Source organism: Aythya ferina (genome assembly GCF_964211825.1).
Source record: "Aythya ferina genome assembly, chromosome: 11".
Lineage (NCBI taxonomy): Eukaryota > Metazoa > Chordata > Aves > Anseriformes > Anatidae > Aythya > Aythya ferina.
In genome coordinates, this window is record NC_140307.1 from 20,729,301 (window position 1) to 20,755,242 (window position 25,942).

General features: G+C 38.3%; 1 protein-coding gene across 3 annotated transcripts; it reads right to left on the reverse strand.

Moving 5' to 3' along the window:
- Positions 1–13,652: 13,652 nt before the first annotated feature.
- DUT (deoxyuridine triphosphatase) lies at positions 13,653–25,887 on the reverse strand. 3 transcript variants are annotated; one of them, XM_084532796.1, is made up of 7 exons: positions 25,782–25,887; positions 25,343–25,493; positions 22,385–22,476; positions 21,269–21,313; positions 15,806–15,880; positions 14,867–14,937; positions 13,653–14,412 (listed from the first exon to the last, which is right to left on the reverse strand). In XM_084532796.1, the coding sequence occupies exons 1-7, from the start codon at positions 25,786–25,788 to the stop codon at positions 14,356–14,358; spliced, it is 498 nt and encodes a 165-aa protein (XP_084388922.1). In that variant the 5' UTR covers positions 25,789–25,887; the 3' UTR covers positions 13,653–14,355. The 3 variants fall into 3 exon arrangements, with proteins under 3 accessions (XP_084388922.1, XP_084388920.1, XP_084388921.1); XM_084532794.1 differs by having other exon boundaries at positions 25,637–25,864; XM_084532795.1 differs by having other exon boundaries at positions 25,656–25,862.
- Positions 25,888–25,942: the final 55 nt, after the last annotated feature.

Sequence of the window (25,942 nt, forward strand, 5' to 3'; positions counted from 1 at the left end):
CCCGATCATTGAAGTGCCCCTGGAGCTCACCCATGCTCAGTGCAGCCATCCACAGCTCCAGCGAGGGAAAAGATGGCAGAGAGCAGAGAAGGGTCCTGGTGCTGGCTCAGCTGAGCCTGGGTCCTGCTCAGCCAGCTGTGCTGAGAATACTACTTTGGTAATACCGATGGGCCTGGGTGTGAGATAGGTGTCATGCATCTGAAGTTGCTGACGGAGACACCTTGGCACATAAGAAGAATTTTATAGGTTAGTGGAGTTCTGCCCTGAGCTCTCAGAGGGCCAGAGCATAAGTAACAAACAAATAAAAATTTCTATGGATGGAGAGATATCACACCCTCAGCTCTGTTCCAGTAACCCAGCATCCATAGAGACTTTTCTGTGTTTGACTGACTGAACAGCTACTTGATATCCAAAACAGCTTATAAATGTTATTAAACATAAGGGCAGACCCATAATACTTGCCAACACTTATTTTAATAATGATGCTATGTTTGCCACTTCACAGATCTGACCTGTCACTTGAGAACTCAAATGACCTATAACTTTAGCTTTATCCTCCTATAAACCCAGGCAGGTGTGTTTGCTGGACTTGGTGCATTATGTCATATTGTATACAACTTTTTTACAACCATTTGCTTCTTGCTCATACACTTTCTCATCACCTCAGCACGTGTGACCCCTCGTGACAATATTTTCCCACCTACACAAGTAAATGTCCAAGCAAGGACAACATCTTATTGCAGAAAATGGAGCTAAGGTAGTTAATTGCTATTATTTAAGTTATTTCACTGGTTTCTTTTTGGTTTGCTGACTTTCTCATACTTTTTCATTTGCTAAGCTGACCATAAGGTTTTCTCCATATTGTATTCAAGTGACGTTTTTTCTTTGACAGATGCTTCAGAGTTGCCCTCCCACTGATCACAGGTGAGCTCATATATAAATTGTGCTGTGAGATTTCTGATAAGTGGAGGTCTTTCAACACTGATACTGGGTGGAGATTTCAAATCTGAAATAAAAGCAGCCTATTCTCATAAAGGCATGGCTTATACATGAACTTTTGATGTCTAGTAAGACCCAAGGTTCAGTCAAGTTCAGTCCCCGCACAGGCAGAGCATCAGTAGCAGCTCCTTCCCATTTGCTGAGGTCTAATAAAGGTAAAGCTCACACCACATCCTTTCATTTGGGTGGCTACTAGTCCAGATTGTCATTCACTGCCTGCTTTCCTAAAAGGCTTATTATATGAGTGTAGCAGATGTTACATTTACCACTTGGTTCAGTTTGGCTCAATTTGACCAGTGGCTTTGCACTTTTACAAGGAAACATTTAGGCACTAATACAGAGAAAGCAACTCTGAGTACTGAACTTGGCTCATGGATTATAGTCACCTTGAAAGAGTTCAACTGTCCAGCATTTGCCACAGTTTTGATCACTATCCTAGAAGGGGTTCCTTTCCACTCCTCCTCCTCATTATAGAGGCTAATCAGGAAAGTGTTTCTTGCTCTTTTTTCTTTGAATCTAAAGTGCTGCAAATGCCTTTTTTTAGGGGAAAAAAAAAAAAAAAAAAGAGTCCTTTGACCACCTTGTGATGGGATACCACAGAGGTTTTTACTTAAAGCTAAATACATATCAGGATGGACTATGAAAATCCTCCCATTGTTTTTATTTCCCCTTTTGCTCTTTTGAATGCACTGTTTCTTTCCACTTTTTATGGTCACTTCAAATGTTGTTTTCCAGTGTTGTATGGCTTCAGAATCACTGTTCATGGAATGAAAGTGTCCAAAAGCACAACATCTAGTCTAACACAAGAACTCTTTCAGCCTTTTCAGTGGAATCTATGGTATCTGGCCCCTTCCGGTCAGAAGAAGCAGGTGGCATAAAATCATATTTATTTTTAGGAAGAATAGAAACAAGTAAAAACTGATCTTTAACAACTCTTAATACACTGTGGTCTAATATAAGTAGCAAACAAGAGGCACCTCCTTCTCCTTTGCAGAGCTGGCAGGAAGAGACCCTGTGTCTGCAGTTTGCTCTGGGACCTGATACATGTATGACTTTTTAGTTCCACCTGATCTTCATGACATTAATGTAGAAAACAGTCAGCATCTATGGATGCCACATGCATGAATGGATAAGGATGGCCTGTGTTTACTGCACTTAGAGCTTAAGATGCTCAAATAACTAAGCAGTCTATTTTAAGCAGCTGTTTGAAATGGCTCCTGCTCTGAAGTCTGGAGGTAAATGCAAAGTAGGAGAGCATGAAGGTTAAGCAAAAGGAAACATATTCTTTGTAGTCTAGAGGGAGTACATACAACTCTTGTGGCCCTGTCATCTATGCCTGATTTGAGAAACCGAATATACTTACTTGGCCATCTTGAGCAATGAAATTCCCTTTGACCCACAGAGTGGTCCACAATCCAGTGGTATTAAAAATTACCTTTTCCAAAATTAATTCCTTTTCTTACGGATGCCCCTAGAGTGAGTTGTAGTTATAGACTGAATAAAGTCACTCTAGAAGGACTTCATTGATTAATATGTAAATCAAATGCTAAGGAAAACTTGCTGGTATTGCAATATCCAGAGAACGATCTACTTCAAAATAACTTGCTCAGATTTTATGGTTCAACATTTGGAAAAAATCTTTCAGGCAGTAGATTGTTATAGAGATGATTAGCAGCCCTAACAGAGAGGTAGGCACACATTTAATGAACCTGCCCTGCAATTTTCAATCAATGAGCTTAGGTGGTCATTTATTTTGCAGAAGTTTGTTTTGTATATTCAGCATGATACCTAAAGATTGTGGTTTTTAAAATTTTTGTAGAGTGAATCTTTCCTGCTTGGTACAAATATATATATATATATATATATATAAAGAATATATATATATATATAGCCTTGGGAACATGCATAAGCAAGAAATGGCTGTTAACAGCTGCAAATGTTTATGAAGCTCTCCTGTGCTGGAGGATGCTGGCAATTAAAGGTAGCTAGCAGGACACTACCTGGTGTAAATATCTGCAGCCAATAATTGTAGCTTGTTCTCTCCCATTTGCTTTCTGAAGACTTGTAGGATTGTTGAGCTGATCTGGTGAAGAAAGCACTATCAGTACTATCAGGATTTTGCACTGGTGAATATGTAAGTAGGTCTTGTTTCCTTCAAATGTAAGGTGTTGTTATAGCTGGAGCAAACTCTTTTGCTCCAGCAGATTATAAATTGCAGATTATAAATCAGTTTGGTTACCAAAGACTGAGACATCACAATGAATGATGTGAAGCCTTGGTTCAAGGAGCACTTCAAAAGACTATCCTAGATTAGGAAAAGATTTATTTGATTTTCTAGGACTGATATCCTTTTTTAGGGAAAACTTTTATTTACTGGTGAAGCATGCAAGGGGAAAATGAATTGCTCTTGATAGCTATCACTGTCTAGTTTGTGGGCTGAAAACACCAAGTGAGAAGGCATGGTAGCCAACCTGAGAATTATATTTCCCAGTCACAGTAAGGCAAACAATGCTCTGCAGTGCTAAGTCCCAGCTGCTTTCCTGTCCTTGGCCTGTTCCCCACAGCTGAGGTGGCACTAGCATTACAAATCTTGCTAAGAGATTTCAGAAGACCCTAATGTCTAGGTACATCAGAGCAAGATAAAGGTTGTGAATCCCCACCAGTAGATTCCCTTTTTGTATTGTGCCTGGCTGCTAGATAGAGACTTAGTGTGCATTTGTGTGTTAATAATTAAAGTGTTTATGATGTTAAAGGACAAATCACCCTCTCCTGGAAATTAAAGACTCATGCTACAACCTCCTGATCCTCAGTGAGTATTGCATTAGTCAATTTGTGGCCAACCCAGTAACTCGATAGCAGCAAATTATGTAGTTATGTGGGAATTCTGGTTTTTGGAACAGGCTGAGGTTCCCAAGCTCAGGCCCAGCACTGCTAGGGTGTGTCATCTGTATGAGGCACTTAGTGGGAAGAAAAAGCTGCGATGCCACACTCTCTAGTGCTTTCTGGAGGACAAAATATAGTAGCAATATTACATTAAGGTAAGAATGGGAACAGACAGACCTATTTCTCCACCGATAACTTTTCTCTACAGTGAGGGACAAGTTGGCTAAACAGGTTTTCAGCTGATATGTTCAGTTACCTGTTTTACTTATGACTATTTTAGGCTTCAAGATGATGAATCTGAGAGTGGATTTGGGCCAATTAAATGTCCTGTCTGTACCTTCAATTCCATGCTTAAAAGTTTTAGGGGACCCACAGTATAGGTCGCTGGAAAAGACTGCTGTGAGATGATGAGTGAAAGAAACTAATCCTGATTTGTGGTAGAAGCAAGTCTTACTCCTCGTGTCCACTTACACTTGTGCTGTATTTAGTCTACAGCTAGATTAAGAGTAACTACCAGAATTTTAGCCCAACATCCCCACCTCAATCCAGACTGAAGGAAGAAGGATAACAGGTGAGGGCTTAAGACTCAAAATATTTCTCTTTATTCATTCATTTTAAAAATAGTTCTGTGGTTAAATCCCAGCCTAAATGCCACTGATTTCAGCAAAGTCGGGATTTCTCCTACTGAAAATAATCAAGGCTACCATCAATACTATCGTAATGTCTAGTCCTTCTTCGTGCTTTCTAATGCACTCCAGACTTCAAATTTATTCTGCCATTAGCAGGAACTTAAGAGAACTGGATTATGATAGAGCCAACTAATAATTTACTGAAGTTATAAAACATTCAAAAAAATACTGATATAGCTTTTAAAAATAGCATTTTTTTTATTTTATTATTATTATTTTTTGTTACCAAGTGGCAGATTCCACTCTCCCTCAACTATCTGCACAGCTTGCTTTGCTAAGTACTGGGGATGCCTTTGTGGACCACCCCCTGCTTTCAGCTCTGGAGAAGGCTTCTCAACACAGCTGTTCTGCAGCAGATGGGAAGGTGTAAAATCTAAGATACCTTCTTAAATCACACAGTGGAGTGTGTTTGTGTGTGGTGGGGTTGAGTGGGGAATTCCAAGAGATATAACTCCTGAATTCTAGAAGAGATATCAGTATGTTGTGGGGCTTTTTATTATTTTATACAATAGCAAAAGAGATGGCTTTCATTTTATGCTTAATGATGTAACTAAATATATACAGTATTTCAGACATTTCTTACAAAAGAGCAGTATGGCTGTTTCCAAGGCTGTCATAGCAAATGTTTTTTTGGAGCCAAGATTGTTATCCAAGAACCCACCCAAAAATTTACTGTATGAGGTATGAAGCAATAATGGAACCCACTGATTCATCATTTGATGAAACCAGGAGTGCCCAGTATTGCCCAACAGAAGGTTACACAGGGTCCTAATGAAGCTTTTCTCTTGCATAAAAGGGAACAGATGTAGCCAACCTCATGAGAAACAGAGCTGTGACCTGCTGTGAGCTCCCATTGGGCAAGATTTCTTTCAGATCTGAGAAACTGTTCTAGCTGAGTCAGAATATTACTCTGGTACCACCATGCTTCTGCAGGCTACATTTCCAGATTCAGATCTGGGTTGCGGTAGGCTATGTTCTACCATTTTTCACTCAGTTTCTGTATTGGCAGACTATCTTTAGACCTTGCCAGGCTATTGGATAGCTGACTGCTGGCTGAGGAGCTCTGCTCTATGTGCAGAAACACTGCACAAAGTTGTCTTGCTCTAGAGGCTAGAGGTGTATTTCACACTGAGAATCAAGCCTTGTCACCTTCCCAAGTTCTCAGCGACAAGAGAGATCACGAATCTTCCTGCTATACTTTGAGATATAACTGTAATAGTGTTGGGCCCAGAAGTAACTCCCATGGCAACAGGGTAGACTATAAAGTCTTGTCTTTCAACTAAGGAATAAACGTGATAAAATGGCTCTTGTAAGCTTGTACCAGTTTTTACATAAGGATGTGCTATAGTGAAAAGGAGGTAAGGCCTCTTATATTAACTTAGGTGGGCAGAGAACAGGAAAGAAATACCAACACTGCTGCTGGATTGTGGAGTTGTAGATGGATACCTGCATCTCCTAATGAACTGAGTACTTCAGTCTAGACTAGAAATGCTTATAAATTCAAACAAAATCTTGGTTAAATAGTACAATAAGTGATTGCATGCTGCATTTCTTCTGCACTGAAGTAAGCAGAACACTGACATTACAATTACTACACACTGATACAAGTGTTTCAGGGCATCCTGGTATTAAGGCCCAGGATAAACCCAACTACCACGACAAGGCATGTTTCCATTGGCATTCTTGTTGCCTGTCACTTCATACTAGAGTTAGTTGCTCAGTGATGTTAGCTATTCCAAGTTCAAAACCAGATCTTGATTGAAGCTTCCAGGAAAGCACTGTGGATGTCAACAGGGCCTTCAGCATCAAAAGCACAGAATAAAATTATAGATGAAAAAGACCCGTTAGGTCATCTATGCAGCCCATCTGCCAAAGCAGGATTGTTTTCTGCAATGTGCTTTTTCCCTTCTTTGTCTGTATCAAGCCAAAGGGGTTTCCACAGCTTCCCTTGGGAGACTATGGCATAGCAGATTAGCTCTTGCCCTTAGGAGTAACTTTGAGTTTGTGAAATAACAGAGGCATTCTAAGTTTCATTTTGATGGAGGAAAGGAACTCTGAGAGAAGGTCCCTGAGTCTTAATGACTATAGCGTATCTCAAATGTAATCCTATATTAATCACTACTTGTGTACAGATCATATGAGGCTAACAGTGTCCCACCCTACAGCTGTCTCTTTCGGTAATTATTCCTTAGACAGATTTTTGTCATCTTTCAGTAGTAACTAGTGCACAAACCCTAACAATTGCATTTCTCTTGGCAAAAGTTCACAATTTGCCCTAACTAGTGTTTGAAGTGTTCTGTCTGCCTCTTGCTCCTTTCAATTGTGCCAAAGTTCTTTGGCAATTAGTGATGTGATGTTCCAGAAACCCATGAAGTTATTCCAGCATATTTTCTTTAGGTGAATTAAAACCACTCAATAGATACTTACTAAAAACAACTACATTTATAGATAGAGGACTTTTGACAGCTATTGGTTTAAGACTCCTAAATGTTTTCATTCAAATTCCCTGGGTGCCTGCTGTTGATCAATCATAACTTTCTGACATCTTGATCTCTTCCTAGGAAATGCTTCTGCCCAAATATATGAACGTGCTTTTTGACCTTGGGTATTGGGCATTAAGAAAACATGAATCAATTCTTTTTCTAAGGGAATAAAATACTTCCATGACTATTAAAACAAGCAACGGTCTGACTTTTTTTGAAGATCTATGTACATATAGACTATTGAAGTTGACTATGGACATAGCTCTAAAGGAATGCCACTACCCTTAACATTTTGATGAGGGCTGTATTTTGGCAGTTCGTAGCCACTGAAAATCCTATTCAGTATGCAGGACAGCTATCAGAGTATAGCTGCAAAGCTACAGAAGGCTCTGATTAGTATCCTTTTGTGATTGTTTGAGTTGAACTCTGCAAAATGAACAAGGATTCAGAAGAAGCGTTTGTCTGACTGGCACTTTGGGTATGAAGGAGGGGAAAAAATTTGAATACCCAAAATGTCTTTGTTAGCAGTTGGATATAATTTCTTTTTGTTTAGCATTTGCAGATGGCTTTGTGTAATGCAGTAATATAATAAGAAAGCTTTGTCAGCAACAGACCAGGAACATGCGCAGGCTAGTGAGACTACATAATGTACTTCACTGTAGAGCAGCTCTAGAAGAGGCAGTAACGAAAGGTTGTAACGAAAAGGTTTTCCTTGGGCTGTTGGCACATTCTTTAGAGTACTAAACCAGGAGTTTGCTCTTAGACCTAATTTTATTTCTAATGCCTAATTTGTGTGCACTCTTCCTTTGCATTGGTTAAATAGAACTTCCTCTACTGTTCATTAGAAGTGAGTCTCACATGAATCTTTCAATGAACTATTCAAACACCCCTTATACTGCTTGCTAGCTAATAGTACACCTGGAAACTCAAAGTTTGCCAAACCAGAACATAGAAACCAATGAGCAAAGAGATAAGGGGGAAAGCTGCTATCCAGGGAGACCCAAGGAATCATGTCATGCTGAGCAATCTTACCACAGCCAGACAGCTCTGGTTTCAGCATTGCATCAGGTTTTGCTGACCTGTAGCTCTAGTGGCACTTGGTATTCCCTTACAGTTCAAATATAAGGGAAGCTGGTGGAATACCTTATTTGTCAGGCAGATATTGCTAGCAAACAGCTTTATCAGTGTGCATTGTTTTGTACTAGCCCAACGCTGTGATAAAGGTAACAGACAACTATGGGTATTGCTTCGTATGAATTTGAGCGCCAGCTTAGGCGGACCCTATTCTTCTCCTCATCCAGCTGTTTTAGTATTTTGGCAGCTACTCAAAATTTCTTGGAGTAATTGTAAATAAGTAATAATTTTTAATTAGCTTGTATGCAATCCTGGTACCACTGATCATTTGCATGCTTTCTTAATACATACACAGCTATGGCTTCAGTATGTGTTCTGAACTTCTGAAGGGTAAACTTTAAGAGTTGGAGTCCAATTCATTATTATTATTAAAGTCCATTAATTTAATTAATAGTAATTATTAAATAATATTTAATCAAACAATTTAATGTGAAGTCCAATTCATTATTATTATTAATGTGGGCTGGTAACTTTTAAAGTCAACTTTATTAGTGGGAAATGGTGATGAAAAAATGAATAGGTCCTGTTGGTAAGCAGGTGCCCAGAATCCTCTTGTAGGAACCAAGCAAGAACATGAGATGTGTTTTTCTGCTTGGTCTGGGCTGTTCCATAAAAGGCCTTCCAAATAAAACCAGATGGCTAACTCTCCCACGCATCAGACTTCCAGCCTGCTCAAAATACAGTGGTGAAAGGTTGCCTAGATTTGCCTGTTGCATAAGTCAGTCTTACTCAGCTGGCATTTGGGAAAGCTATGAACAGGAGGCTGAAAGCTCTGTGCAGGTGGCCTGGGGGCAGGACACAATCTATGTTATGGTTCCAGAAATAATAGAAATGTGAAGACCTCTGCAGCTTCTCTTAGCAAGAAACTGAGAAAAAGATGCAGAGGGCTGCACTTGGGTGAGGACTAACACCCTGACAAAAGTCCCAGTACCTTGTTGCCTCCCCTGAGCAGTGTTTTGGTTTTTCATTTGGCAGCACTCTTCCAGGCAGTGGGTTTTATCCACTTTTATAAGTGACATTAATATGGTTAATATTAAACAAAGAGTCTCACCAAGCTGACAAATGGGAGCCTTTACTCCATTCTTACACAGCTGTTTCTTCCTCTTCACATCACGAGTGCAATGAATTCTTTGTTGCTGGATCCATGATTTCCCGGCTTTGTCACAACTCCTTTTTCAGTTTTCCCACATTGTTAATGTTTTAAGGCAAGTTGAGAAGAAAGGTAAGAATATGATTATTTCTTATTTTTTCCCCCAAACATAATACCTTCTTTTCTTTGACCACTGCCAGCCTATATTGCTATGATACACTGTTATAGGATAGGATGGACAAAAAAAAAGCCATATTGCAGATTGTGAATGGCCTGAATTAGCTGTAATAGCCCTGAAAGTTTGGACTCACTGCCAGCAATAACTTCTATGTGGAAGTATAGGAAAGTGATGCTTACATTTTGTGTTTGCTGCTGTGAAAACCTGACATGTGGGCTTCCCTGATGCTGTCCTGTATCCTAAGGGAATGTACCTGTAATTTATCAGCAACTGAAGTGCAAGCTGGCACAAGCAGGAACATTATGGTTATGACTGAGGGGTTTTAGCAAGGCAGCACTAGATACATGCTGCCTTGCTCTCTAGACATGGTACGCATAATCAGGCTTAGTTGCAAATGAAAGGGAGAAGTTTTCTTCCAACTAGGACACATAGTTATTTTGTCTTGTCGACTTGAGACAACCTCTTGGACTAGCTAGGAATCCATAAACCACAAAATACTCACGCTAAAAAAATCTGGCTAAAGACAATACTTTCATGACTATTTGTTTTTTCTTTTTCCTTTTACAAAACAAATTCCTTTGCAGTAATCAGTAGTGATCAAAAGAACTTTCTTCAGTTCAAGGACACCAGCTTTAAATGTTAAGGCTACAAGCAATATTAATTGATACAAAACTCTAGTATCTGTTACAAAATTTACTATACAAATATCTTCTAAAAAGTCATCATTTTTTTGATGTCACAGAACAGTAATATTAAAGTCTATGGTGAAACAAGCAAATGTGCATACACAGCTCACATTTGTTTAACTAAGCATAGTTTTGTATATTAAAAACAGTAGTTGCTTTCTGGATGAGGGCTCTTGAATTATAAAATTAATTTGTCAGGTTTTCAGACTTGGCAGGGCAAAAGGTTTTCTTGCTGTGTTCTAATAGAGAAGGGGAAAAACACCACTTCAGTAGTAAAGGGCCAAATAGCCACACAGTTAATGGAGGGAAAAATTAGGAAAATAATTACGTTAATTCACTTCAGACCTGATCCTGCAACCTTTAACCATGGAATGACATTCTTTGCCCAGCAGCAGATCCAAATTTACACTTTACACTTTACAGAATAACATCCTTACTGAGGTAGAGATTGCCAAATAGCTGTTAGTGAGGGAAGTGCCCTGTGTGCCAATTCTAGAAATCAGTAAGTCAGTACAGTCTGCCCTATATTTCCAGACTTTTGGTACCTTACATAACTAGGTACAAAATACTCATTTTTATTGCAGATTCTTTTCTTTGGAAGTGCAGTCATGTGCAATCAGGTGGAATAAGTGTGCTGATAATTTTCCTTCAGAAACTGTAATGATTAGCGATGTGGACACTTTTTCTCTTCAGGCAGAAACCATGAGGCACTGAAGCAAGCATTCACTTTTCTTGCACTTGAGGTCACAAATTTATGCAAGTCAAAAATGTTGGACCTGCCAAAAACATCATGCTACACTCCACCAAATAAAAGGACACTGTTATTCTTACAAGGAAAGGTTTGACAGGACAGGAAATAGGCAGGGTCATAGAAGTTTACTTAATACTGAAACTTATTTAACCATCTTTAAGCCAAAATACAATGATAGTTATAAAAATATATATGGGGGGGGAATACAAGAGTAGTGGACTGAGCTATTGTAAGAGTAGCAACCTAGTTTGTCTAGGGAATTTTAATAAAATTTCCCTTAATTCACGTTACTGTATGTCACTTGCTTTTACTGGGTTAACATGCATTAACTAAGTTTTAATTTGTCCTGAAGTTGTGGCAATAAGCATCTGATTTGGAGAATCCCAATACAGTTTATCAAGCTATACACTACTTCTATTACAATGCAATCCTTAAGTAAACTGCATTCTACTTAAAGGAATGGAGGAAGGGGGAATAAGAGCAGAATGAACATTAAAGATAGGAAAAATGTTGCTGTTCATTACAATTTTCCATTTTTGTTGAAACACAGCAGGAGAGCAAAGCCACAGGCTTCTCTACTGCTCTTGCATGCCAGGAGGGATTATGCAAACACTGCAACCACCCAAATCTTATTTAAATTACAGTCATTGTTCCCCCTTTAATGGTTATACTTTTGCCTGCTTTCACTCAAATATTGCTGCATCTTGCTTTCCGCCAACTTAGTCCCGATGGGAGTCATCACCTCTTAATTACAGATGAATAGATCTCTGAAAAATACCTCTAGAAAAAAAAAAAAAAAAAGTAGAAAAGAAAGCAAACTTTAAGTGCCATCTAGTGGCTGATTTATTGAAAAACATTAGATAGATCCAAAAACTTCTGAGTGTGACACAGAGAGTAATATAACTGTAGCTGAACTAAGGAAGCAGTGCTTGAATTCAGAGCCACCAAAGACCAGGTTAATACTTCGGGGAAACAAGAAAAGGACTAGAAATAAATGGTGTTATTACCATAATTTTTCTCTTAAGCTTTTAGCCTTAAGTGGAGAGCTCAAATGGTAGGAATCATTTAGTGATCATCTGTTTCCTTAAAGACTCTCATCAGCTTATTGGAATGTGTAACCTTCCAAGTTGTCGTATGTATTTCAGTTCAAACTGGAAAACTGAACCCTCTCACATCTCAATGGTGCCTAAACGATGGTGGTGAAGCTGGACCCAAGAATCTGAATTCAAAGGTTAGCCTTCTCCACCAAATTGATCTGGAATTGAAGGTCAGATCTATCTCTATTTTTAACAAGTCAAATTCATTTCTAACAGAAAGAAGGCAGACTGTTAGCAGCAATATCCTTTTCCTTTCCCTGCAGGAAAAAGCCACTTTCTGCAGTAGACAAGAACTCCCCCTCCCCCAAATTATTTAATTATTTCCCATTGTAAAAGGTCCACATTCCTTTTACACAATGAGATTCTGCAGTATCATTCCTCAAGCTTTGCCACTTCTACAAATAACTGGTAGTTAACAGTGTAAACTTTAAACAGGTTCAGACAAAGCTTTTTATTTGTGAGACAATGGAGAGCAGTCCAATAGCATTTTAATTTCATTTTATTTATTTATTTATTTTTTTTCCAAATAGCATTTTACTTCCAAGTTGCTTCAGAGCTTTCCATCTCTTTGGTCTCATACAGTGAGCCTTGGGAACCACTCCTCAGTGACAGATTTTGGAGAAGAATCTGTCTATATATCTTTGATGTAAGACTTGCACATTAGTTTCTGGCTTCTCGTGAGGTGATTTAATCATGCATGTCATTCAGTCAAAGACAAACCTAGCCAGCTTTTCACTGAATTACAGAACTAATTTATAACTAGTTGTTAGTAGTGAGCCAGATCAACAAGGTTAGTAGTCCTCTCTTCCTTTTGCTAGTATAGAAATTAATAAAAATAAAAAATAAAATGTTTAAGAAAACAGGATCAAATGTGCTAATTAAAGCTTAAAATTATGAAGTTTAAACTTTGCTGAAAAATTACTAGTCTATCTTCTCCCTACTTATAGGAAAGGGTAAGTCGTATGAGTAAAAGCCAGGGGAATTTTAAAGAAAACTAAAATAAATAATAATAAAAAAACCTAAACTGCTCTAACAGGTACTCACAAGGAAACATTAAAATAATCTGGAGGGCATTGCTTCCCATGTTTATTGTAAATGAAAGTCTGAAGGACTCTTAAAAATAAGTATCAATTTCAGAACATTCAATATGCTGGTATGTAACTTGGTACTTTGTAGGAAGTATTTATCTTCTACAGCTTCGCTACTCATATTGAAGCAAGACCCCAACTCTATTAAAGGAATTATCAGAATGTTATCTAGTGCAGTGGTTTGATGCATACAGGGAGGAGTTTGGTGTAGAGATGAGCTTGAAAGCATTTCCAGTGCTTCAGTTACTTCCCTCTTCTCCCCTCTCCCCCCCCCAAGAAACCCTACTGACAAAAACCTTGCAGTCATCTGAAACTTGTTACATGCTTCACGCTTCTCTAGATAGCGACTGAGGAGACTGATGAAAGGGAACTCAACTATATACTACTTTTCAAAATAAGTGAGCCTTTTTTGGTAAAGATACCTACTGCAACAAGTATGCCCACTGGAAAAAAAAAAAAAAAGGCAGTTTATGGAGTGCTGCAGTAATTCCGAATCATTCTTTCATACAGTACCTTATTCATGTTGTACCTTATTCAGTACCTTATTCATGTATTCATATCAACAAGCAGCATATTTCATAGCATTTATTTATTATAGAGAAATAATTTCCAGATGAGTTGTGTTACTTAGATCAAACATTATATTGCCTGCTCTATTAATAGAAAGCTGAAAAAATGACTGTTTGAGGACTAGCTAAGGATCAAAGCCAGAACATTAGCTTTGAGCAGAAACATGCATTTTTGACAGGTAGAAGATGCAATAGTAAATATCTTCACCTTATTCTGATTTAGGTCAGAGCAGGAAGTCATACCGGTAGCTATATTCTATATCATCACTGATTCTTTATGAAATGAGCTCTCAGCATGAAATACTGAGATACATGAAAACTGGATTTCGGAAGATTAATATAAACTGACAAGGTAACAATCAGCAATTTCTGTTTAGGTAAGTTAACTAAAGATGCGTAAAATAAAATCACATTGTTAAATTATTTTTAGATTTATTGCAGTATAATCAGCACAAACAAGTACTTATTACTGAGGACCAAAAAGCTACAAAAAATAAATCATCAACCAATCAATCAAGTCATTCATGCACATTTCCCCCATAATGCAGCTGAATTAACTGCCTATAAACCTAGAAAGGAGAACAAGTACAGAAATGTTGTATAAAACTTGAGGTTATTTTTATGTACATCTAAATCCCACTCCTAACTCAAATGAATATTTAGGAGTAACAAAAAAGCAACAACACAGAAAGCATATTACAATAACTTTCAGTTCTTTCCTGTAGAACCAAAGCCGCCTTCGCCACGTTCTGTATCATCTAGAGCCTGAAAGACATCAATGATGATAAGCTGGTTTAGTGTTTTAACTTGCCTTTAATTTTTACACAGCAGATACCATCCACCATAGAGGAGGATATATTTACTCAGCTTCTTGCTAGCTATAACTCAAACTAAAATAAAACATTTTAAGAGAGAGAGAGAGTTTTGAATACTTTCTGTGCAAGTTTAAACAAATACCAAATGAAAATATTTCTCATGTGCCTTCTACCTCTGAAGACTTAAAATAAAAAACAAAAAGCAAACAAAAAAACATCCTCCAGGTAAGTGCATGCAAAGCATAAAGATTTTTATTCAAAAGAGCATGATAGTGTTGCTGCCTAACACTGAAAATAGTTTTAATACAAAGTATTTACATAAACCATAAATTTCAGCTTATATACAACTATCTTAAGCTACTGATTCTTGAAGATAGCAGAAATATTTCCTTCTGTCAACTTACTTGAACTTCTTCTAGCTCAGGATAGAAAATGCGTTCACAGATGAGCTGGGCAATCCTATCCCCTTTCTTAACTGCAACAAAGTTAAATTATTATAATTTCCTTTTTAAAAAAAAGCAAACAAATAGTTTAGACAATCCCTTTCTAAGAGTATGAGAATGTATTTAAGTGTAAATACTTATCTGAAGCTTAGTTAAGCAAACATTAATAGTCCCAGAAATATACAGGATGTGATAAACTTGTGCTTGTGCCTCATAAATGAAGTTTCAACAGCAATACTAGCTCAAGAGATCTCCCCTCATTCCTGCTGCTACACCGTGGCATCTTAAGTGTTATTATGCATAAATACTGCAGATGCTGTGAGCAAGTTCCACGATGTAGCTCCCTTGTGAACTAGATACAGGAATTAATTTCCCTGGGGAAAAAAAAAAACAACCCGAACTGATAAAAGGAAAACAAAAACTCTGATTAGTACCAATTTGATTCAGAGAACTTCTGTAAGAATCTTGTAGCCTTTTCTGCCACTTCACAGCACAAATCACTAGCAATATCTTAACTGGGTCCTGAGGCTTAAAACTGCATTTGCAAAAGGAGAGCACGATTAAGGGAAAATTCTATCTTTATTACTCATACTTCCCAGAATCACAGACTTTTTATCTCAAATCTTTTTTGCTAAAACAAGAAAGAAACCAAAATACAAAGTTGTATTTCAGTAAAGCTCATGAATCTACAGGTTAGCTAAGTAGTTCTTTTCTGCATGTCACCTAATTTAATAGTAGAAACTTTTCAGGTTTCCTTAACAGGACATTAAGTTTACGTGTTTTTGTTAATTGTAAAAATGTTCTCAGGTAACTTTATCTCTCTGTAGACTTTTAAACAAAATTAGTTTCTCATTTCCCATCCAATGGCTGAAAACAGGCTTTGTCTAGCTCAACACATACCTTCAAAAGTCTCCTTGCCAAAGTTGAAGAGTATCACAGCAACATTTCCCCTGTAATCTTCATCAATGACACCAGCTGACAAAGAATTAAGAAAGATACTCTGTTAATAAATGTTGTCAGTATTTTAAATAATGCTTGTTTAGATTAGTTCGGTGAATGCCGTATCTCATAATGACATCCTTTATACTACTCATGCAATTAAACAATATATATGAAAACACTGACACAACTAAAACTGCTAGTTAATCTTACAAAAAGAATTGAAAAGCACCATCATGTATTAAGAAGTGTTTTGCCACTGTACTACTAATTTTAGTTGCAATACCCTATCTGAAATCAAGACAGCTGTACCAATTTTAGCCTCCATTTATTCTGCTAACTACAGCTCCTACAGTGTCAAGCACAAATTTGTTTTCTTAACTCTAATACTTTATTTAGGAACTTATGGATTTACATGGATTCCAGTCCCTTATCTCAGGCAAGCTAAAAGAACTGAAGCTTTAAGGAACTAAGGCCTTTCTCATGGATTAAAAGCACAAAGCAAAGCACAAAGGCTGCGAAGAACTGAGTTCTTGTTCTTCTGCTGTGAAAGGCTGAGGGTAAGGTGCATACCAGGGTGGATTCCTTCGTTTCAGAAGCAATGGGAGCATCCAGGGGAGGAAAATCCAGCTACATTCAAGTGTAAATACTGTATAAAAAGCTTGCTATTATATATAAACTATTAACTCTATATTCTGTAATCTTTAGAAAGGTAGTTCAGCAGATTATTTATTAATATATAAAAATTATCATTCAGGTTCTCTTTTCCCCTCTCAGATACAGGAAATATGTTTCTAATATAAAAAATTGAAATTAGATTTCCCTGTGGACCAAAGTATGTATTTTGCATAATACTTGCAGAAATAGTAAAATGAATGTCCTTCCCAGGCATTCAAGGAATCATACATACAAAATGCTACCCGTAGATCATAGATTTCAAAATAAATTGTACTATGACTATACTTTACTTTGAATTATTATTGCTGAAGCTCAACATATAAACAACACATAAGAATAGAAACTGAACGTTTTTTCTGTTTCTTCAGCTGTGTGAAAGCACTGCATTATATACTGTACGTAATGTTATTGTGTCATCTCTGCACTTGTTCTGGTATGAATGGTATCTACGGAGCTCTATTTCCCATGTAATATTTTGGGTTAATCCAACCACATTTCTGAAAAGCAGCCTAATTAAGCTGCTAATAAGACCAGGAGTATCCCTGAGTTCTGGAAAATCAGCAAAACATGCAGGGTTTTTTTGTTAGGTCACTGATATTTGTGTGCAATTGTTTAAAGGGATCCTACCTACAGAGTACTGTCAGAAGTAAGAGTCAACAAATCTTAGGGGTTGCTATGTATGAACGTTTTCCAGAATCAAAGTTTTTTAAAAAAATAAATAAATCCTGAATATAGCATTTGGTTTGGTTGATTCAAAGAGCTTGATGTACTGAAGCTACAGGTACAAGTCCTGCACTGTTTGTTTTAGGTTAGACCAACTTTCTGAAAGTCATCAGCTAAATTGAGCATCACAATGCATCACTTACATTGGTCATCACATCTAAGAGGTTTCTTGCACGTTTTCTACCACAGTTCAGTATTACAAATCAATATTTAAAACCTTTAAAAACTGAACCCTTATGCCTGTGTCAGTGCATAAGCAGCTGAACTATAAAATACCGTGAAAACTGCTTCTAACTTCTAGAAATGTAGTCTACCTTCCCCCTTTTAAAACACAAAATAATCTATAATCCTCACATAATCCCTAAACTAGGGGTGACACAAAGTGTTAGTAAGAGTGCTACACATATAATTTATACATACTACATATATGCATGACAAAGGGAGATTCAACCAATTGTTAATACCAGTCCAAACTGTTTTAAGCATCACTCAAGTTCTGTGGTCAGTAGCCCATTATTTTGGTGCCTTTGTTGATGTGCATCAATCAGCTGAAGAGCTGAAAGTCAGAGTTTACGCTTGGCAGATAAAATTGTGTACATATGCTCATAAATGCCCATTAAAAGATGATTAGCTCTTTGGATATATCCTTAATTTGACAAGCCATTCTCAAACATTTCTGTGCAGCTAAGAAAACATTTTTCTAGACTATATGCTGGGACAGATAATGTAATTAGAGACTGATAATGGAATTTGCTAGTTTAACATATCAAGGGCTAGTTTTATTTGTTATAATATAATCTGTTCTGATGTAACACAATACTCTAAAGTGATTATTAAAGTCTAATTCTATTTAAATAGATATGCTTTTGTGGGTACAGAATGTATCAATTGAAGTAATACCCTTAAATTTATACAGGCAAGAAAATACTGTCACATTTCTGCTGGAATTATCTAAAGAAAGTCTGAAGAACAATTGGCGCAACTTAAAGGCATTTTAATTTAACTTTTCTACCTCTTTATCTGACAGAAAACAAGTTTATTTCTACATAATGACAAAAATCACACTTGATGCATTGGTTAGTGCTTAACTGCTAATGATGCTTCTTGGTCTACTTGTCATTCTTACCATTTTCTGGAGGGGAAAAAAAAGAACAGTATCTAAAACTTAGCTTGTGTTGGAGTATCTGGAGCTTAACTGCATGTTAGTATTCTATCTTTTCTCAAACTTCAAACCATTTTTTTTTTTGAAAGGAGTGATACTGACTATAATGGATATACTAATCTACAATCCATCTAGTCAGATGTGTTCCCTGACTTTTAAACAATGGCATTAGCAGAATCTCAGCTTTATATATAGGCACTAAAATTTATTTTACAAGTATTGGCTGAAAAGCTTGTCATGAACAGACACCAATTTCTTTTGACCACCTACTTGAGTACTACTAAAGAGACTGGCAATGAGTTTTGGGGTAATACTATGGAGCTATTATTTAAAAGCATACAGATAACACTGAGTTTTTTTATTTCTACACCTATCTTAACATTATTTCTTTTAGAAATCAGGCTGCCATAACTCCTTCCTGTATTCATCGTAGCTTTCAGACTGGCTATCCAAGGGCCATACCCTCCCCACAAATATGTAATTCTAGATCAAGTTGAATATGTTTGTAAGAGAATCCTGCCCTTCAATGAATATATATCATGTTCTAACACCAGTCACTACAAGTTTGCCATGTGTTTAACCACTGTTGGCAGTAAGCTAGTAAAATTCTTCTGAAAATTGTTCAAACTTAAACATTAGGTAGTTTCTCTTAAAAGTGGCTTTTCAGCAGTGGCCACTTTAATTTGAGAAAACTGAAATTTGTAAATATCACTTTAAAATTCAGGCTTCCTTCTTTGTTTTCTTTGTTTCAGCAAGCTTACCACTGGAGAAGATGACCCAGCCCAAAGAAATGAAATAGCGTGTAAAAACAAAGACAGGTGAGCTCTCTAGGAATTGAAAACTGTCTGATAATTCAATGCGGAAGACTGATGAATATTTCTGTGTCTGAACTGGTCAGCAACATAAGTTATTTACAGTATTCAGTCGACCGGGAAAAAACACTCACTAAAGCACTTAACATTTGTAAGCTTAGCTATAAAGTAAAGAATCTAGAAAGCTTCAGACTTCCTTTCTAGTGAGAATTGTGCTTCCCACACACTTCTGAGGATGAAAGCTTTTCAGCAGATGCAGAGTAAGGACTTTTTTTTTTTCCTCAAAAGCATGCATGATACAAACAAAACTTGCAATCAGAGTTGAAGGTATGTATTAAGAAATATTTTTAAAATATATTTTGTGGCCAAACCCTCAGTGTAATGCTGTGCTGAATGACTGTAATACTTTCAAAGCCACAATAACTTCAAATTCCATGAAGTAATTCCATTTTGTATAAAGTTTCTGTAAAATTAATTGCCTTCCAATCCTTTTCTCTTTAAATGTATTATACCTCCATTCACATAATCTGAGCTTAGCTACCACCTGAGTTCAAACTATACTATTTGTATCAGAAAATATATGATCCTTGGAAGATACAAGAAGGACCTGACAGTCCTCCTTCTGCATCGGGTCAGAAACAAACTGTACGTACTAGGCATACTGGGGAAAAAAAAAAAAAGTTAACAATAAGTTTTCTGCCTTGGCATTCTGTTATTCCACAACACTGAGCTGCAATAATTATACACACTGCTGAGCACTAAGACTCTCTTCTAAATTACGTTTATTGGGTGGAAATCATCTAAATCATTTTTGGAAAAATTGTGCATTAGAATTGGCAGTCTGACATACTGTCTTACTCTGTCAGAACTTTGGCACATCGTTTTTTTGGAAAGCAGCCACACCTAGCAGATGTGAATTCTGAACGTGTTCTTACATGATCCCATTTTTTCCTCCTTGACTTACAGGACTTCTTACAATGTATTTTTACTTAAATGGGTAATGGCTTTCACTGTCAGAAATGTACCTAGTCAGAACAAATTAAAATGATATAGCAATTGTTGTTGTTTTTGTTTTTTTTCTCCATAAAAGGTCCTCTACTAACTGTTAGTAATCATTAACTTGTGTTTTTTAAACTCTTGTTTTTTGAAAAACTGAACAGGTCATCCTGTTAAGCACTTTTTATTTCCTTTGAGTACCTCCTAGTTTAACTTTCAGATCAAAAAGTGTTAGTGTATATATATATTTATAATGTGTGATTCTGAGACTTTCATAAAGGTTTCTGGTTTTATGTATATACACCTATAATAATTGTTTTTAGAGATCTGTGAATTTCTAATTAAGATTAAGGAAAAGTTCAAAGTATATTAAAAGACAACCTGTTTAAAACACATCTGTTGCAAAAGATGATAAAAAAGGAAAGACCTGTAGAAAGTGGGATTTGCTTTACTTGTTTCAAAAGATTTTCAGATTTTAAATCAATAAACATACAAAGTTAGTTTAAATTTTATTTGCTTTATATTTGTTGCATTTTGATCACTAAGAATAAACTAAAGTTTTAGGTTCTTTGTAACCTAATGAAAAATTTTCTCTAAGTGAAGAACTGCCCACAGTAATGGTGTATTCCAGTGTTTTTTATCATTTGATTTGTTTACAATGACTGTGTCTTCTGTATAAAAGAAAATCTATATGCTTTAATTTAATTCACTTAGATCTTACACTATGCTGAAAAGAATCACACACAGGTATTTCATGAAAATGAAGAAAACATACTGTAAAAAATCATTTTAATGTCTAAACCCCAAAATAACAGCTATGCCATGCACTGCTTACATGAGTGCTCTGTGGTTATTATAGGAAAATCAGTAATAAACCATAAAGTTTTAAAGTAAGTGTGATTTACTGGTCACTGGGGTATTACCCAATTATCTCCTTTTGCCAGACAACTAATGAAGCCAGGATTACTTATTTACACATATTACAATGTTAAATTAAGGCACTTATAACAATCAAGATTTACGAAGTTATAGTAAAAATAACAAAAATCTTACCACCAACATCTATGAAGTGCTTTGCAGCTAAGCCAGAACGTGGTGCTAGAAAACAATAATTTTAAGTGTATTAATTTTGTTTTTAAACTCTTATAAAACATTTATAGGTTAGTGTGTTTGCTTGAAGTTGTGTCAGCAAGAACTGTTTCCATGGTCTTTCTAAAATAAATGTGATTTTACGGGAACTACTGTACGTGTTATTGTATATATTTAAAAAGCAGCTGCTACAAGCTACATTAAGATTGAAATCTTTAAATGATGCAAGTATATCCTTGTTTAGACCATCAACTGCAGAGCAGGTTTCTCCAAAGAATGCTGGAGCAGACAATGACTATCTAGTGTTGGTTTATTTTTAGTTGTTTCCACTATTCTGGAATAATCTCAGAAGATTATTAGGTCAATCCATTTTAGTTATGATGGAAAACAATATCTGACAAGCAATTTACTAAGAATATTATACACATTAAATGATGTGCAATTGTTTTTTTAATATATATCTTAGCGTACTTTAATGAGGTGCTAAAAATTACTCTCTCCAGAATTCTTTGTTTGGATTAAAATAAATGCACGTGCACTCTCTTTTTAGATGAAAGGAAACAGCAAACTCTGAGCACGTTCTTCCACTGAGGTAGCTGTTTTTCTGTTTGTTTTTACTATGTTTTTACTAATATGTAATTCAGAAAAAGAATGAACAAAACATAACATAATACCTTGTACACATTCTCTCAATTATTTTGTCACTAAAAGTAGTAAAATACTACCATACTCTCCTATCTCAGAGTTAATTTTTAAATAGTCAAGGGTGCATTTTCCATTTATCCATTATTTATTGGTCTTTGTCATTTGAATTCTGAAACTGCAGAGAAATAATTAACTATTGCATAGCCTATGACATTGTATACAGATTATGAACATTCTTACTAGCGAACTTCAAAAATGTCTACTATTGTTATATCTACTAAATGTTTTTCACAAATGTCTACTATTAGGCTCAAACACATAGATGTGAGATTTATTCTGCACACATAAAATATATGAAAACAAGAATATTAATGTAAAAATCATGTCAAACCTGTTCTGCAGTGACTGCAGTTTTTTCATGGCCTGCTTACTTACCTACTCGTCCATAGCAACCAGAAGGAAGAGCAATTTGAATGTCTGTTTTCACTACAGCCTTTTCCATAGGTGGTATCACACAGTCGTAGGCACTGCATTACAGAAATAAACACTAGTTTATATAGAATATGGAAAAAAGACACCTCTGTATTTTAAGGTACAAAATTACCCAGAATTCCTCCTGCTGGGATGTAGGAGAACATGACCTACCGTGAAATTTATACAAGAAAGTTACAGATCGACAATATTTGTATAAAATACAAGATGCTCCCATTTTCACAGTGCTAGCTTTCAGTAGCATCATTTGAACCGCATAATCGTGAGATTGTTTCTTAACTGTTTTTAACTAGTAAGAGAGAGAGGAAACATAGACGTTAACTTGAAATTAACCAGGTCAACAAGGATGTGCAATTTTGTGTGCCAAAGCAGAAACTTTAAGGAGTTTCTCTTCTGATTAAGCCTCCTACATCAGGTGAGCTAACTATAACCTAAAAATCTACTAAAAGGTATCAGTTGAAACATAAACATGGCAAAGTTTTAAAAGGCAAGTGTTTAACAAACAATCCTTTAAGTCTACTACTACTAATGTCCATGACTGGGGGAGCATAGTTGGAGTTGGGAATCCTGGTTGAAGTGCTCCCGTGTCTTCCATGACTTCATTAATTTTTCTCAGATCACATAACAGTCTCCATTTTCCATTCCTTTTCTTGATTACAAACACCAGAAAATTCCAGTTCTAGTCGTGGGAACAATGTCTCGCTTTAAGTTGTCAAGCAACTCATCCTTTGGGCCTTATGTATCCTGTTCTTCCCGGATCAGAGGGAAACATTTCTGTCTCCTTTTCAAGGCCAATAGGGCCTGGGTCAAAAGGCACGTCCAGGTCAACAGGGGGCATAACAGCAAAGGCCTGCGATGGCTGTAGCAGCAGAGGGGCCCATGGCGTAGCAGTCGGATCAGTAAAGGAGCCCGCAGCTCCCTTACTATTGGCAAGCCACACGTTTGTGATTGTGGCTCCACAGGGCTCTTTAAGGCCTCAGAGATTGCTCACCAGGTGCTGGGCAATCCCACTGCAACCTTGTCATTTTTAGTTGCAGAGTCCCACACCTTGACATCAATGGAGAGAGGGAGTTAGGAGAATCTTATCAAGTAGCGATAGAGCACTGACAGCATTAAGTTAGGATGCTACTTCATGTCTTTGCTAACTATGGTGCATTGTGCAAATTAACTAAAGCAAGAAGCCTTGGGCGCCTTACCAAGGTCAGTCTCCTAATAAGAGCGTGAGCCTATCTTAAGAAAGTGGCAGAAACTGGTCCTGCGAATGCACAAGAGCCAAGGAGCAACTGAGTCTGCACAAAGACAAGAGGTCAACAAGCAGTGACGAGGAAGTCATCAATCTTCATCCCCATGACCCCTGATGACCACCGCCAGAATACACTGCGCAAGCGCAGATGGGAAGAGTTGTGGAAATAACTCCTTGGAACTAATTTTAATATGAAGTGGGGACGGGTTTTGAATATGTATAGGCATATTGTGAAACTTCATGCATATGTAACTCTTTATGGCATAAAACCAAGGCAAGTTGCTGCATCAGGTGTGCACAACTTTGGTGGGACTACCCTCCATGCTGCCCAGCGCTGAATAAATATACCTACTTTGAAAACGGACTCCACAATCAATAAGATTGTAGAGTCCGTTTTCAACAAGTCACAATTTGGCCCCATATTTCAGGATCATAAACTGTCTGATTGTTAATAAAGAGAATAAGCTGTAAGGTTACCAGGACACTCTTTGTTTCTAAGGATGTATGATTCTCCATAATGCACAACTGCTTACCAGTGAGGGGCAGTTGTGTGTGCGGCTCCACTTCTCAGCTTTAGCTTCTTTCCAGCTCCAGTGCCTATTTCCAGTGGCTTTCTGTACAAGCTTCTTTGAGTGGTTTGCTGAGCTTGGCTGAACCTATCTTCATGAGGCAATCAATGTCCCTGTTCCCATCCTGGTCTCCATTCTGCTAGCCTGTCCCTATTCATTCCTTTTTCCTGCTTCTTGATTGATGACGTAACTCCATTATATCATGTTACCTTTTTTCATCTCGAGGACAGGCTCCCCTCTTATACCCTTTGCCCCACAGCAGTCCTTTTCAAACACCTTTTCATGACCCCCATGGCCACACTCCCACATCTCCCCCTTCTTTATTAATACCATCTTCTTGACATGAATTATTACTCCATATATCACAGGAAGAACTTATTTTTAAACATGTGGAAGCAACAAAAAGTTTTCTGTAAAGCTGTCTTTTTCCAGGTGTACAGTACACCACTAGACAAGACAAAAACAAACCTAGAAAAGTGGAATACAATATAAAGCATTGAGCGTGGTAGATCACAGAGACGCATAAAGCCTCTGAGAGGAAGTCTGATGGTTAAGGGGAAAGAAAAAGACAGGATGGATATTTAAGTGATATTACAAAAGGAAATTGGAAGAAGGCAGAGTAGAGCGCAGATATAGCTAGTGATTGTATCTTATCACTGAGCAATGCAAACAACCACGTGTAGACATTCCTAGACATAACGCATGCCTCTGAACAACACTTACCAGTTTAACAAACCTAGCCCTGCATAGCCGTGACCATGGCTCCTGCTGGGCGCCGTTATCAAACTGCCACAACGCCCTTGGCCACAGCACCCAGCGGCCAAGAGGAGAGTGGCAAAGCAACGAGCTCTGGCAGACCAAACCCACGAGTGCTGACTTTTTTTTTTTTATTTTTTTATTTCACAGGAAAGCGCCCAGTGCTGGTGCCAGCAGGAGCTCGTGCTGCCGTGCCAACCCTGACAGCGCTACTGCCTGATGACCTGGAGGCTGCGGCACGGCTGGAGCTCTGGAAATGCGGGGAGGGGGCCGGGCACAAGGGAGCCGAGGCGCAGGGCGGCTGCTCGCCGCTCCCCAGGGGAGGACCCTCACCTGTACAAGTCGTAGCCCGCGGCTCGCGCGGAGCCCCTGGAGGGAGCGAAGGCGTTCTCGGAGAGCCTGGTGAAGCGGAGCCTGGCGGAGGGCTCCCCGGGCGCCGAGCTCGCGTGCCTCTTGCTTGGGGCCGGCTGGGAGCAGGGCATGGCTGCGCGGGGCGACACGAGCTGCTCGTGAGGCGGGGCAAAAAGCGCGCGAAAACGCCAGGCGGGAACCGCTCAGTCCCCGCCTCCTCCTCCCCCCCCCCCCCCCCCCGCAGCCCCCCTCCCTTCCCCTCCGTCCTCTCCTTACGGAGCCGCAGGAGCCGCACCAGACGGGCCGCCATGGCGGCGGCGCAACGCCTCAGGGCTCCCGGCGCTCGCCGCCGCTGGCCGGGGGTCTGCGGGCTGGGGGGCAGCGACACCCCCCGCTGGCTCCGGCACGGCACGGCCCGTACCTGCCATGCGGCACAGAGCAGCCCCGGGGCACGGCGGCGGCGGCGCCCCCGAGGGGCGGGCGGACCCCGCGGGGGTTGCAGGGTTGCCGGGGAAGGCGATGGCGGGTGCGCGGCAGGCGGGGCTCGGCTACGTCGCTGCCCCCTGCAGGAACCGTGGTACC

Coding starts and splice junctions, on each gene's coding strand:
- DUT (XM_084532795.1), bottom strand. CDS start 25,788: ATGGCAGGTACGGGCCGTGCCGTGCCGGAGCCAGCGGGGGGTGTCGCT. Junction 21,314..22,384: donor TGGTTGCTATGGACGAGTAG/GTAAGTAAGCAG, acceptor ATTGTTTTCTAG/CACCACGTTCTGGCTTAGCT. Junction 14,938..15,805: donor TGGCAAGGAGACTTTTGAAG/GTATGTGTTGAG, acceptor ACTTTGTTGCAG/TTAAGAAAGGGGATAGGATT.